This window comes from Diceros bicornis, chromosome 33 (genome assembly GCF_020826845.1).
Source record: "Diceros bicornis minor isolate mBicDic1 chromosome 33, mDicBic1.mat.cur, whole genome shotgun sequence".
Classification (NCBI taxonomy): domain Eukaryota; kingdom Metazoa; phylum Chordata; class Mammalia; order Perissodactyla; family Rhinocerotidae; genus Diceros; species Diceros bicornis.
Window position 1 is genome coordinate 14,552,591 of NC_080772.1, and position 15,370 is coordinate 14,567,960.

Consider the following 15,370-nt stretch of genomic DNA (forward strand, 5'->3'; position numbering starts at 1 on the left):
AAGGTGACAGAGTGTATATCCTCCATTAAATTAAGTAGACAGAGGGGAAATACTATTCTGAGTTAGCAGTAAATATAGTGATAAACCATATTAGATTTTTTTTAAAGGGAATTTTTGTTCCCTTTTGTTTTTTTCCTGCCCTAAGGGATAACATTTACCGCTTTCGGCTGGCTGTAACATGATACAACTTGCCTCCCAGAAGACTAGCCTTTTCAGGGACAGCTGGCTGCAGAGTCTGCTGCTCCATATGTCTCCTTCAAATGACGCCCTAACCATATGCTCTCCTAGTGGCCCTCCCCACACGTTTCCTGCCCCGTGCACACCCCATTGTCTTTAGAACGGGAGACCATTCTAGTGATGGACTTAACAGTATCCCTTCCATTACTATACGTCTGATCTAATGATTACTTTTGAAGAATGGTTTCAAATACACATTTTGATCAACTGAACATAGACATTTAATATCAAGCGGATTAAGAAGATATTCAAGAAGAATTCTTCATAAAACTCTAGATATAATTTAGATGTAAAAAATAATAACTTTTAAAAGTCTTAAAATTCCTATGTCAAAATTTCTTTCATTAGAAAATCAAGGGCGACAGCAGTACCACCTCATATTCTCGTTTGCTTTTACGTGTGTAATCATATTTCATCTTTCCAAGATCCCCAAATATCTCCACTTTACAAATGTTGAAACTGAGGTTTAAAAAGGCTATAACCCAGGCCCCAGTCAACTTGTACCACTCTCCTTTCATCTTTATAGCATTAAAAAATAAATTACCAAAAGTGATCACCTTATTTAATTATCTTTCTCAATAATATCTCAATTAAGAACATATACACTGGGGCTGGCCCCGTGGCTTAGCGGTTAAGTGCGCGCGCTCCACTACTGGCGGCCCGGGTTCAGATCCCGGGCGCGCACCGACGCACTGTTTGTCTGGCCATACTGAGGTGCCGTCCCACATACAGCAACTAGAAGGATGTGCAACTATGACATACAACTATCTACTGGGGCTTTGGGGAGAAAAAGGGAAAAAAAGGAGGAGGATTGGCAATAGATGTTAGCTCAGGGCTAGTCTTCCTCAGCAAAAAGAGGAAGACTGGCATGGATGTTAGCTCAGGGCTGATCTTCCTCACAAAAAAAAAAAAAAAGATGAACTTAAAAAAAAAGGAACGCATACACTATTTACTGTTATATGGTTTCCTTGAAATACATGTAAGTGGGAGTCATAAAGTAGTTTCTTTAAAAACCAACTTCTTTAAAAGCAACTTAAAATGGCTAATTATTGTCTGATTTTAAAAATATAGCATTTTACCTTTGAAATTAATTTTACTTTTACTTATTTTTGTCCAATTTAAATTTAGGATTTTATTTCCTACACTTTTCAGTGTTAAAGTGAACAATAATATTAATTACCACAGGTGATTTTTTTGAAACTCTTACAGTCCATTTTTGAGTCATCAGCAATTCATTTTAAGGATTAGATATATTGTTAGAATAGTGAGAAAAAAAATTATTACTATAGGAAAATCAAAACAGCAAACCTCATAGCTCTAGTTCAGGACTTAGAAGTCTTAGATTTTAGTCCTGGCCTTAACATTCACCATGGTGGATGCCTGGGCAAGTGACTTGGCTTACAATGGCATGTTTAAACTATCTGTAAGGTTTTTTCCAACACTTCAAGTTAGTACTAGCGTATCAAACAGGACCCTTAATTTTATACTCCTCTGTCATTTAACTTTTAGAGAAACAAAATCATGACAATGATATATCAGGAATTTTTAAAAATCATCTTCAATGATATCTCCAATTATACAGGGGACCCAATGAATTCAGCCAGATTGCTTTTTTTTTTTTTTACATCTAAACTACCTTACAATAAAAATTGCTAGAAAAATCAATGATCAACTTAGAATCCTCTGAAAATTTCCTCTTTACTCTTTCCTTTTTATACTTCTAATCAGGCATACTAAAATAGACAGAAAGGACACCTAGGGTACCTTCTTAAATACATTTTATATTAATGTCTACTATACTTCAAATTATTGCCAGGTATGGTACAGACACACACACACACACACTCATCACACAGAAGCTGTGTTGAAAGATTCCAACTCAGAAAAGCCAGGCCCCATGTGGGGAACACGCCCATCACACATGGCCCCAGCTGGAGCCCGTTCTACCTGGAGCGTGGTGCACAGTGGCACACGGGAGACACACTTGTGAGAACGGTTGGCTGCAAATGGCCTGTGGAGGATTGTGAATGCCGTGGCTTGGAAACAGACCTTTATTTTTATTTTGCACTGTGGGGTTTTTGAGCATAGGAAGGCCTGGAAGTAAGTAAGACTAAAGCGAGAAGCAACAGCCAGGTTCTCACAGCCATCGCTGAAGTGGACGGTAACAAATGACAACACTGACCAAACAAGAGGGAAGATGAGATGGACGCCAAGGACCCGCGGAAGCTGACTTCCCAGAATGGGGCCTGACTAGACTGGAGTGAGGAGGTGGGCCTGCTGAAGGATAGGGAAGAAATTCAAGTTCTGATCCTGGGAAGCTGGCAATATCATCAAAGGAGAGACAGAACCCAGAAGAAAACAGATTTAGAGGAAGACAAGTGAGTTGTCTCTGTGACATCGTGTGGTCACACTAAGCAGGCAGTAGACATATGCATCCGAACTTTGAGTAGGAGACGAGAGCTGGAATGCAAATTTGAGAGTTACAGAAATATTGGGAACAGCGGAGGCTACAGGACTATCCTGGTCTGTCTTCCCCTCTCTTCCTGTCTATATGAAACAAACTTGTCAGAAAAATCTTCCTCAAAAACAATTTTATCATCAGCTTTGGTGACTGAAGCAGAGCTCCACAAGAAGGATGGTTGCTTCCCAATATGCAAACTCAGAGCATCAGTCATCAACTCACGGATTCACCACCTAATATTGAGAATATACTAAGATGGGGTTTCTACAAGCTTGTTTTTGTTCTCCTATAAGGATGAATCCTTGTGAACTTTTTAAATTCAAGACTGTGCTGTTCTTTGCATATTAATGATAATTAAGCTGATAGAACAGTCCCATAGGTTCAAATCCCAAGCCCTTAACAAGTGTTTAGTAGTGAATTCTTTGCCCTTGAAGTAGGGGCTGTTTTCATCTAAAATGTGATAATAAATCAGACTTCTTTTATCTGTCTTTGCCCTGGACCCTGAGATGTTCAAAAATAAATTAATTAGTGACAATTACATTTACAGCAATCAGATATCAACATTTATCCAGTGTTAGATACTGTAACAAAATCTTTCTTATCCCTCTCATTCAAAAGAGGTACCAGACATTACATTTAAAAGAATGAAGGAACACAAACGTGATACTAATCAGCAATTTCTTCTCTCTTCTTTCTCTTCACCTCTCATATCTCATTCTATTTCAGTTGACTGACTGGTAGGTTAGAGGGGGAAAGGTATAGAGACATAGAAATATGTAAAGAAAACAGTGTCAATTATCCAAATCTCTATTACCCCAAATTGGCTCACCTCTCCAGCTGGCAATTACCCCATCACAAAACCCCTTGCTCCAATGAACCCTCAATCATCCAAATGGTCCCATGTTATTATTAATTTTAGAAACCTGAAGGTGTGTTCTCCTTAGAGTCACTTTATCACATTTACGGAAGGCAGTGGTTACAAAGGTTCAGTGTCTCACTTCACCCTTTTATCCCTGACCCGAAGGAGAGCCCAGGCCAGAGCCCTGTGATGGTGTAGGACAGGAAAGGTGAGTTTCACTGCCCACCAACGTCCTGTAAATCATGGTGGACTGGGAGGGTTTTGGAACTTACAGTATATGATGTCATGATTAACGATCTAATGTTATGTTTAAAGAAGCTGACATTATACTCAGAAAAAAGTAATAATCACAAAGAAAACATGTATCTTGTTTTAGCTACTACATTTTCTGTGTCAGTAGCTGTCATGACTATAGTTACAGGTGTTTATCTTAAACTTGGTATTAAATATTTCAGAAGGTAACTGACACAATTAACTACTGGATTCAGTGTGCTTAGGAACCAGTTGAATAACAGCTTCATTCTAAAAATAACTACTTTTTAAATTCCAAAATAAAATTAAAATAAATCTAGGCAAACTGTTAAAATATTTTTTTAAATACTTAAACAATTTCAGAGATCTTCTTCATTTCATAATTTTAAAAATATTTTTCCAAGGCAACGTTCATCTCTGTCTCTCTATACATACACACATGCGCACACACAGACACACACATACAGATACATAAACACACACTAATTTAGAGGCTGCTCCTATGAATACTCAGCTACTTTCTTGAAAAAAACTATAAAAGTCAAACCCCAAAAATTCTTTATAGGATTAAACAGGAGTTGTTGGATTGTTTCAAAAAATAATTTAAATAGTGAAATAGTTTCAATCACCACCTTCAAAAGTTTATGCTCAAAAAAATTTTTCAATTGTAAATTTCTCCTAGAATTAATTCCCCTCCACTCTACCCTCTGTTAAAGAGAACAAAAGTCCACAAATCCATTACCTCTTTGTTCCCAACCCTCTGCATGGCATCCCCCAGGTGGAAATAAAATCGCCCGTCATCAGTGCCAGGATCCCCAGATTCTATTCCTTCCTGCAGAAAAGACAGTGTTTGTATTTATGAAAGAATTAAATACCAGATTTAATTCATTGGTTTACCTAATCTTTACACACCACATGAAAATCTGAGAACCAGAAAAATTCATCTCCATATTGAAGTTTGGCAATTAGGTTACTGGTCAACATTTACAATGCAAAACCAAAAAGAGGTGATAAAGCTAAATTTAACAATACATTCATCATTAATTAACATTGGAACAGCCCATTAGTATGATGCTTTGTGAATTGTCTCTAAGGGAGCAATCATATTTCAACATCCCAAAGAATTTCTCTGCATATCCATCACATTTCTTTTGCTCTCCAAATCTGACCATATGTCATCCAGAGGCTTTTTTATTGCTGAACCACAATGTTCAGTTGGTCACAGATGTCTGAATTGATAGAGACTCAACTGCAAGTAATATTTTTCTCCCACTCAAAATAAATGCGTCCTTGTCTTTTAATGAAATCTTTTACGAAATGTACAATAGGATTAAAGTCAATTGAAATTTTTAAAAATGTAACTGTTGAGGGGCTGGCCCAGTGGCGCAAGCGCTTAAGAGCGTGTGCTCTGCTGCGGCAGCCAGGGGTCCGCCGGTTCAGATCCCAGGCACGCACTGACGCACTGCTTGGCAAGCCATGCTATGGTGGCATCCCATATAAAGTGGAGGAAGATGGGCATGGATGTTAGCACAGGGCCTGTCTTCCTCAGCAAAGAGAGGAGGATTTTGGCAGATGTTAGCAAAGGGCTGATCTTCCTCACACACACAAAAAATATGTAACTGTTGGGGCTGGCCTGGTGGCGAAGCGGTTAAGTTCTCATGCTCTGCTTCGGTGGCCCAGGGTTCACAGGTTTGGAACCCAGGCTGAGATCTACGCACCACTTATCAAGCCATGCTGTGGCAGGCGTACCACATATAAAGTAGAGGAAGATGGGCATGGATGTTAGCCCAGGGCCAATCTTCCTCAGCAAAAAAGAGGAGGATTGGCAACAGATGTTAGCTCAGGGCTAATCTTCCTCAAAAAAAAAAAAGTAACTGTTATTAAACAAATCCTACTCTAAAACACTTAGCTGATTTCTCCCCCATCTCCCACATAAGGACTGAATGGAGATTTATGTTAAAAAAAACAGAGAAAATATTAAAAAGAATGAGTTTAGAAAAGTAAAAGGACAAAGGAAAAAAAAATTTAAATGTCAAGGAATTTTTTCTAAAAATCTGCATCTTTGAGGCCTCTTCATAAGAAGCCCATTATCTTTTACAGAGAAGAAATGTTATTTGCATAATGTTGGGACGTAGCAGCAAGGAACAGGAGAAGCATCGCTCAGGAGAGGAGGAGAGCTGCGATCAGGGCCCCTGACTGACAGACACTCAAATAAATGTCCTTGTCTTAACCAACCAACCCCGCCCTCCGTCTCCCCATCTCTGAAGCAGGGAGATATTACTAGGCCCTTATTATGACAAAGGAAATCTAAGGGGACACTTTAAAGCAGAGGAACCCACATGCCCACAGGGTCCTGGCGGGGAATGTAAAGGACTGCAGAGGCCCAGTGCAGCCGAGACAGACGGGGTGCATGCCCGCCTCAAGCAGACACCGTGCTCAGTGCCTGTGCTGGGATGTGGGCCAGATAAGACCTTTCCTGCGAAACCAGAAATCTGCATGATTATATAAAATGTTCATTTCCTCAACTAAGGCAAGCAATTAAAATTGTTTTTAATAGAATTATGTTGGACAAATAAAACATGCAAGCTATCTGCAATCAGTGGGTTGCTATTTGAGATCTCTGATGTAAGTCATGTGAAAGAAAGAGATCATAAAAGTGTAATATACTGCTACTTTAAAAAAATTCCACAGGTTTCCCATCAGCCATCTGTCTAATAAGGTAGCTGCTAGCTAATGTTACCACGTAAATTAAAATCAATTAAAATTAAAAATTCTGTTCCTCAGTCACACTAGTCCCATTTCAGGTGCTCAATAGCCACACGTGGTTAGTGGCTACCGTATTGGAGAGTATAAACACAGAACATTTCCATTGTGGCAGAAAGTTCTGTTGGACAGCCCTGAGCTAGACAAAACATGATTCTGGTGAACTGACAAGGATTCAACTAGATACGAGGGGAAAAAAGGACAGCATATTTTAATCTAAATATTTTGAGCTATCAGGTTTTTTGGGGTTTCACCTCTTCAGTCTTCATTTGTTACCTCACTTTGTAGAGGTGGCCGTGAGCCCTGTTCAAACTAGTCTCAATGTATAATTAAATTGTAAAAGGAACATTTAATGCATTGCCCATATTTTAAAATATTATATCAATAATTTCTGTCTACCTTTGACATTTAAATAAAAACCAGTAACAACTGCAGTTTTAAGAATTTCTTAATAAAGTCTTTTCCAAGCAGTCTCTGCTCACGTAATTGGTGTTTCTACATCTGACACAATTACAGTGAAGGTCCACTCTGCCTAGGAAGATCATGGTCAGAGGGGGTACATTCTGCTGATGAAAAGACTCAGCAGTGCGTGCCAATCAATCTACGATGTATCATCAAGGGCGTCCAAGTGACTCAAAGGAAAGGGAAGAAGGGAAAAGAGGAGGGGCAGGGGCAGTTACCTTTAAATAGGGAATGCTCTCAGCAATCTTGTTCCGCGCCTTCAGGATAAAGCCGTAATGCACTTTAGCAAAGCCGTCATTAGGTGTCACATTCAGAACCTAAACTCCAAGAAAACAAAAAGCTACTGTGACTGACTACAAATTCTACAAATGACTATCAGAACAAATGTTAATTAGCTCTGCTGCACTTGGACTGGATTATGATGCTACAGCTTACAACACTACAGTGATTTACTCATTGCAATATACTACGCTTAAATTCATGGCCCCACTTTCCCTCAGCTCACAATGTTCTCACATCTACACGTCAGTTCCTCAAGAATGAAGAAATGAATGAAAAGGCAATGACTACTAAAGCATTGCTTTAACAATGCAAATCAGCAAAATATCTGTCAATTGATAGGACTTCAACATTTTTTTACTGATCTGGAAAAAACTGCTTTAAATTTGCTATACTTGAAGTCAACTCTGAACGGTTATTATACATTTCTTTAAATACATGCTTTATACACTGTCTTAATTAAGAGAAAATTTAGATTTGCATTTGTAATATACAATGAGTCATTCATTCAACATAAATTTCTTGACTGCCCAGACCATTTTAAGGACTGAGGATAAAGCAGTGAGCAAATCCAATACTCTGTGATAAAACCCAGGTAAATATTTAATATAAACCAAATCACTGTTTACTATCATATGCATTTATTATGATTAAAGGTAAATTATGCAAAATGCCGATAAATTAAATATTAGCATTAAGAAATCAAAACAACAACAGTCAACTTGTGAAGCTGCTTAGACAAACTAATTTACAGAACAAAAGTGAAAGGTGAAGAAGGCTTGAGTTGGGTGCATGTAGAGAAAAGATGAACATCCTGTAGCTGCCCTTCATCCTTGCGCCTGAGTGGGAAGGGAGGGTCAGAGCCACGGTGGGTTCCTTACACAGAAGGAGTAAGTGCACCAGGAAAGGGGACCCCACGCCCTTCGTGAGTTCACACTACACACTGCCCATACTTGAGCGTTTTCCATCTTGTAGTTGCTTGTGCACCTCATCCATTAGCAAATCCAGCCAACACTACCTTCAAAATATACTCAGAATCCTACCCCTTGTCATTTCCTTCACCGCGGCTCCAAGTCTAGCATCTTTCCCCCACCTTCTTACAGGAGCCTCCTAACTGCCAACCCTTGCCTCCCAGCCCCCTCTGCACTCCCAGCCCCTCTCTCCTGTAACCCCTTCTCCCACTGGGGCCCTGAATGGACTCACCAAATCCTAGGTCAGATTTCATCCCTCCTCTGTCCAAAACCCAAATGGGTTCCATTTCATGAAGAGTAAAAGACCAAGTTCTAGGAACAGCCTCCATGGCCTCCCTTAACCTCGGCCTCTCTACTTCTCTGGCCTCCTCTCCTAACTGCCTCCCACCAGCCACTCTGAGGCACCCTGGACTCCTTGCTGCCATGTGGCAAACCAAAGGCACCCCCGCCTCAGGACATTTGCACTTGCAGTACTCCTTTGCCTCAAACACTCTTCCCTTAGACAACCAAATGGCCCACTCCCTTCTTTGATGAAGTCCTTGCTCAAAAGTTACCATCTCAGTGAAGCCTGTGCCCAACCACCCCCATCACTAGTCTTTATCCTGACTCCTTTTTCTTCACAGCACGCATCACCATCTGACTGATTATATTTTCATTTCTCCCACTAAGAAGCAAGCTCCACAGGGATCTTGTCTGTTGCACTCACTGCTGATCCCCAGTGCTCCGAACAGTGCCCAGCACACAGCAGGTGGTCCAGCAATCTGCACTAACTGAATGACGGGTGCAGGCCGGGCTTTCCTCCCTAACTGGATCTCTGAAAGCATAGCCCCTGCTGCTTCTGCACCTTCCACAGCACTTGTTACTGAGCTAGATGCTGAGCAAGAGCTCACTAAACCCTTCTGGAACTGAACCGAATTGGGGCTGATCATGCTTCTGACAGCATAACTATGAAGGGATTATTACAACTATTGCAGCTACTGGAGACACACAGCCATGATCTCAAGTAATTAGCAAATGTATTCATTTATGGTATTTTAGAACACAGAACTCTTCTAGGCTCTGGACATATAAACATAAATGAGAGATACTTTCTTTTCTCAGGGAGCTCTCAGTCAAGGGAGGAAGAGAGATTCACAAGCACACAATGGTAATGCAAGGCAGTAAGTGTAACCACAGCGACAGACACGAGGCATGCAGGGGCTATAGAGGACAGGCACTTGCTTATTCTACAGTGGGTATGGCAGGGGCAAAGTTGGAAAGGTGTTGAGGGATGAATAGGAGTTCACTAGGGAAAGAGAAGATGGGGAATAGGCAGGGAAGAGGCACTCAAGGCATAGGAGAAAAGGAGTAAAAAGGAACAGTGGGCTAGGAACAGTAAAAAGGAACGAGACTGGAGATGAGGGCAGGAGGCAAATCACAACAGGTCCTGTTTAGAATCACATGCAAAATAATCCTCCAGGGAGTAGAAAAAAATTAAAAATGCTTCTACTTGTATTTGTCTTTGAAATATAATATTTAGTATGCAGCAGGCTCCAGGGCTCTCCTCTCATCTGCATGGCAGACAGTCACACATCCCATTCATACCCATGCTATCGTGAGGGGAGGGTGGGCGATCAGGCCCCAGAGCTACCAACAGTGCTGCCCTCCCTGTTTGATTCTTATGATCACCTGCTGTGCTCACTATAGTTCACACATGGATGCAGAATGGACGTGCAGGTGTATTTACCTGTAATCAACAAACCTCACAAAATGAGTGGCTTCATACGATTTCTAAGAAACCCAGATTGAGACTAATACTAATAATATTACATAGATTCTCTCTCTTTCTTTACACACACACACGACACAGACAACAAAAACCTGGTACAGCTGACATGTCTAGCCCAGCAAACTCTTTGCATGACACATTACCAGGGTAAGAAAATCATGCCATATAACCATAAATAGTATTGCATATCGATATTACTAAAATATTAATTTTTCAGTGAGAATGAAAAGAATTTTTGGCGGTTAAATGAAATTTAAAAAGCATTTGAAATACTTCATTTCATCTTAAAACTTATCTGGGGGTGTGTACCTTTTGTAATATATATCACATATTAGTACACACACATATATACATAATATATAAATACATAAACATACATATCGCAGGTATTTGCTTGAAAATTTTTTACTGGAAGGGTTTGCGTGTGAAGAGCACTGCTGTGGGCAATGGCAACCACTGAAGAGTTCAAGCCGAGGGTGGGATGGTCAGATTTGTGTTTCGTGTTGACGAAGGTCGGAGAAGAGGAGGCTTGGACAGGATAAAGCTGTCCTAGTTCAGAAAAGAGATGATGTGTGATGGGTTAAAACGGGAGAGGATTTGAAAGATATTCAGAAGGTAAAATTAAGAGAAATTAGTGATTTGGTACCAGATCATAAACTCCATGAGGGCAAAACCAGTGTTCATTTCATTAACTTCCATTTCCCAGGCTAGCGTGTGTGGGTTTCAATAAGTACGTGTTGACTAAGTGAATGGATATATGTGAGGAGTGAGGTGAGGGAAGAATCAGGAATGATGCTCGACTTTTGACAGTGGGTGGCCCGGGTAACTGGTAGTGTTGCTAACGCAGAAGGAACGCAGTGTGCCTCTCAAAGCTACAGATGTGAGCAATCCACATCAAACCATTTTAAAGGCAGTTTTTGTTGAAACTAAAAGCAGCAAGAACCCACCAAGGGAACTATCAATGATTTGTATAAATTTACTCAAAAATAAAAATCAACATGAAGAAAAATATAAAATTACACTATCAGTTTTCTGAAAATGATCTTTGACTGAGACATAAACATACCAGGATAAAGTTTGGTTAAGGAAAGAGAACCCATTAGATACAGCTGATTAACTGAGCAGTGACAGCAGGGAATAAAAAGCAAACCCCACACATATTTTCAGTCTATTAATGCTTCTTTAAAAAGAAACCCACTCAATTGTATACTATGGCTATATTTTAGCCTTTCTGCATTCTGTTATGCTTATTTGGATGGGATTATGATTTCAAATGTATAAATAACAGCAGGTAAATTTTATTTTTCAGGATGAAGTAAAATGTTTCACATAGCCAAGAGTTAGTACCAGGTGAAAAGAATGAATATATTCAAGGCAGGTTTTGAAAAGGTGAAGAAGGACAATTCCCAGTGGGTGAGAGAGACTGGTACACTTTCAGATCCTGCCCTAACTTCAAATGCGCCTGGGACCCAGTCAACACTTGATCATGTTTTTTTGGAAGGAAGGAAAGAAGGAAGGAATTCTATAATTCCATCTTTGTGGCTTCTGACAGTGGCAGAATAACGGGTGTGTCTGATATAGTTTGACAATTCATACATTCATATGATCCTGAATCACTGAGATACATGTTTCCCTTAACGAAACTTTGCAAGACAGGGCACTCAGCATAATGTTTTAGCCATTAGTAAATACAATGCCCCATATGGACTTATTTTATGACCTGGAACAGGTACTTTAGTACATGGCACACAATTCCAATATTGTAGGTTCGATCCACTCTGTGTAGATATTAGAGATGCTATAAACAGCAAAGGTCTTATTTCTGCTCTCTCTGAGAAAATACAGGGGCCGGCCCAGTGGTGCAAGCGGTTAAGTCCGTGTGCTCCGCTTTGGCAGCCCGGGGTTCACAGAAACCTGGGTGCGCACCGACGCCTCGCTCATCAAGCCATGCTGTGGCAGGGTCCCATATGAAGTAGAGGAAGATGGGCACGGACGTTAGCCCAGGGCCAATCTTCCTCAGCAAAAAGAGGATTGGCAACAGATGTTAGCTCAGGGCTGACCTTCCTCACAAAAAAAAAAAAAAAGAAAATGTAAAAATTATGACAAGGATGAAAAGACAACTGCTCCAAAATTCAATGATTTTCAATTAAGTATCAACAGCAACAAAAGGAGGAAAGCATCGCTTTGTGAGTAGACCAGTCCCTAGACTGAGCAGGAAATCTCTATACTTGGCAGCATTTTTAAAGCCGAAAGAACCACATTGGCTATTACTGAGTAGCAGCATTTTGATGTAAGGTGCACCAGCTTGAGAACCACTGAGCAAAAGGCCTAAATTAAAGAATAACAAGTAAATGTATGCATCTTCCTTTTACAGAGGCATTAACTTTCTCCAGCTACTAAGTTCACTTGTATCCTGTTTGTTCTATACGAAATGAATACCCTCATTGCTTGCAGGAGTCACAGTTCTCTAGATTTTACAGTTACTTGAGACTTAGAGGTTATTTATTAAAACACTCATTATAAGGTAGAAATCCTTTCAAGGCATCCTTGCTAGAGGATTGAAGAGTTAACGACCTCTGAAAGGTAATTTACTCCATATGCCCAAAAGATTCAGGTCTTGTAGTCTTTCTCTAGACCTGATTTTTCGTGAAAAAAGGAAAAGATTGTCTGTTTTTACATTTATGGAAAACTTGAGTTCCTCTTTCTATCATAAAGAACACTTTTAGAAAGGCTATTTGTGGACTGATAAATATAAAGCGTTAAAAATATCAATTATAAAGGTTTTGATGGTTAAAGTTTTGATGTACCATGTGTTAACTAAAATTTAAAATCTTCTGATTGAGAAAAAAAGGGATGAAAACAAAATGTAGAACACGGCAACTGTAATAATACTTACATTTTATTTAACTTGATTTAAAACAAAGAAATTAAGAGATTGGGTGTAGTAAATGCAATTTATAAATAACATTAGAACTTCATGTTCAAAACAATTTCATGTAGTTCATAGAAGATAGCTGCCTGCTTACCTCTTCATAAACCTTCTTGGCATTGTCATTATCTCCAATCAAGAGGTACCCCACTCCAAGGTCATTCTTTAAGGAAGTGTCATCAGGAAACAGTTGAACTAATTTCTGTAGAGTTAGCAGGGAACCTCTCATGTGACCTGATTTGGCGGGAAGAAAAAAAAAAAAGAATAAAAATAAAAATAGATTATGTAGACCTTTGTGTTGAGACTACAAATCACGAGAGACTATTCAACAGAGCCTGAAGACCAACTGAAATCTGAGTCTATTTACTGATAGCTAAGTACCTATTAGGCTTTATTCCTGTAGTTTGAATGGTATCAATAACTCCTGTAAGTAGATACTAAATATGATACTGGTTATAAACATTTTAAAGACATTTTCATTTTTCAAAATCATCATTTACCTTCTTATGTCAAATTTCCTCTTAAAGTTTTAGTTACCAATTCCTTGTAAAAAAATATTTTGCTGAGGGGGTTGGCCCCGTGGCTTAGCGGTTAAGTGCGCATGCTCCGCTGCTGGCGGCCCTGGTTCGGATCCCGGGCGTGCACTGACGCACCGCTTCTCTGGCCATGCTGAGGCCGCGTCCCACATACAGCAACTAGAAGGATGTGCAGCTATGACATACAACTATCTACTGTGGCTTTGGGGGGAAAAATAAATAAATAAAATCTTTTAAAAAAAAAAAAAAAAAAAAAAAAAAAAAAAAAAAAAAATATTTTGCTGAGATATTTTTGCCTTATTATGATTAACTTTAAAATTATGAATACAGAACAGACAAATAAAAAGTCTAATAGATTTCAGGGTCTAGCACCCTGTATAAACTTGAAGAGGCACTGAGGTACACTGCTGACACTGTTTCCAATTAAGCGTGTCCTTGTCTCTACGTAATGACCAGTCAGGGAGCAAAGGAGACATCATCCAGTGTTATGGGACCCTCTGGTGGACGACAGGATACTATGCACAACATGAATCATGAAAACCCCAGCTTCAATTCATTTTTAAGGCTGTCTCACGGAAGTTTAAAATTTCTGGGGCCAATTGTGTTTACTCCTCACCATAGCTGGAAAGACAAATTGAATAAGGGAAAATGTGCAAACTAAGACTAGTATACATGACAAAATTAATTACCTAAAGGGCTCAGTTGCCCACAAACTGAATATTAGCCAAGAGTATAGTAGGACCATCAGTAAGCTAATGCCCCACTAACAGATAAACTATTTGGCATAAAACCTCAGCAACTTATCCCATGGCCTGCTCTCCATTACTGGCCAATATGGGATGGGTTTGCTCAGCCATTCATTCTCTCGCTAACAAACTGGACTACTTTTCTCCACCCTTCTTTTCCCCTATCTGCCCAAATTAGGTCCACGCTTTTCTTCTGCTTCTAAACTTCCTCTATTAACCACTACAAAGCCCCAGGTGAAAATCCCTCCTGCTGCCATCTCCTCCTGTCCCTTCTACATTGCATCCTGGAGCCCTGTTCTCCTGAGAGTGACCTTCATCACCTTGTCCCTTCACTGACATCCTCTGCAGACAAGTCCCTCCTCACAGAGCCTCCTCGAGTGAACCTGCCTCATCGTCATTCGGAGGGAAAGACTATATTCAAGTATTGAAAGGTTGTTGTGGAAGAGGGTGAGATGCATTCATAGGCAGTCTTTTCCCCAGGGCCAGGAATAGGGTTAGTCAAGTGCAACACTTGGTGCAGAGTTTAAGAGGGTGCCCCAAATTCAGCAATCCAGATCAAAATTAAGGGAAAAACCCATGATGAACAAAATATCAGGATTTTAAAGACAGAATCAGTAAACACCACTTACCAGAGCTAGAGTGGAGCCTGAGGCAAGAGGACAACCCAGCAGTACCAATTTTGCGCCTAAAGCGAGAGCCTCCCCTTGAGCCCCAGCCTGGCCTTTTCCACCCTGCATGTGTGCTGTAGGTTCTTCCTCCCTTGCATGGGCCCTTATGAACGTTAAGTCTGATGGACCACTTCTTCTAGTTTCTAATCATCACTTGGGTTCTACTCTTATCACAGATTTTGGTCATCTACCAAAGTGACACAACTACCTTTAATTCCATCCCTCAGAAAATCGATAAAAGGGTCAGTTGGCCTTGAATATTACTTATACGAGCCTCTCCTAGTGACATCGATAATTCGTTCACGTAACATCTTATCCAGCCAGCCGGGCACCCATCTTAACAGTTACCCATGGCTTAGATTCTTGCCTCCTGGTTTACTGATGACGTGTTAGGTGGGAGAGAATCACAAGCCTGGTTATAATGAAGTTAGGTCACAGC

The 15,370-nt window shown here is 40.1% G+C and overlaps 1 protein-coding gene across 3 annotated transcripts in view; it reads right to left on the reverse strand.

Moving 5' to 3' along the window:
• Positions 1-15,370, reverse strand: part of ASPH (aspartate beta-hydroxylase) — a 216,116-nt gene that overhangs the window by 43,560 nt on the left and 157,186 nt on the right. For all 3 annotated transcript variants that reach the window (XM_058528764.1, XM_058528762.1, XM_058528763.1), the window contains 3 exons: positions 13,079-13,215; positions 7,253-7,351; positions 4,552-4,641 (listed from right to left, as the gene is read on the reverse strand). In XM_058528764.1, coding sequence (XP_058384747.1) covers positions 4,552-4,641; positions 7,253-7,351; positions 13,079-13,215 — 326 coding nt within the window. The remainder of the gene's footprint in view (positions 1-4,551; positions 4,642-7,252; positions 7,352-13,078; positions 13,216-15,370) is intronic.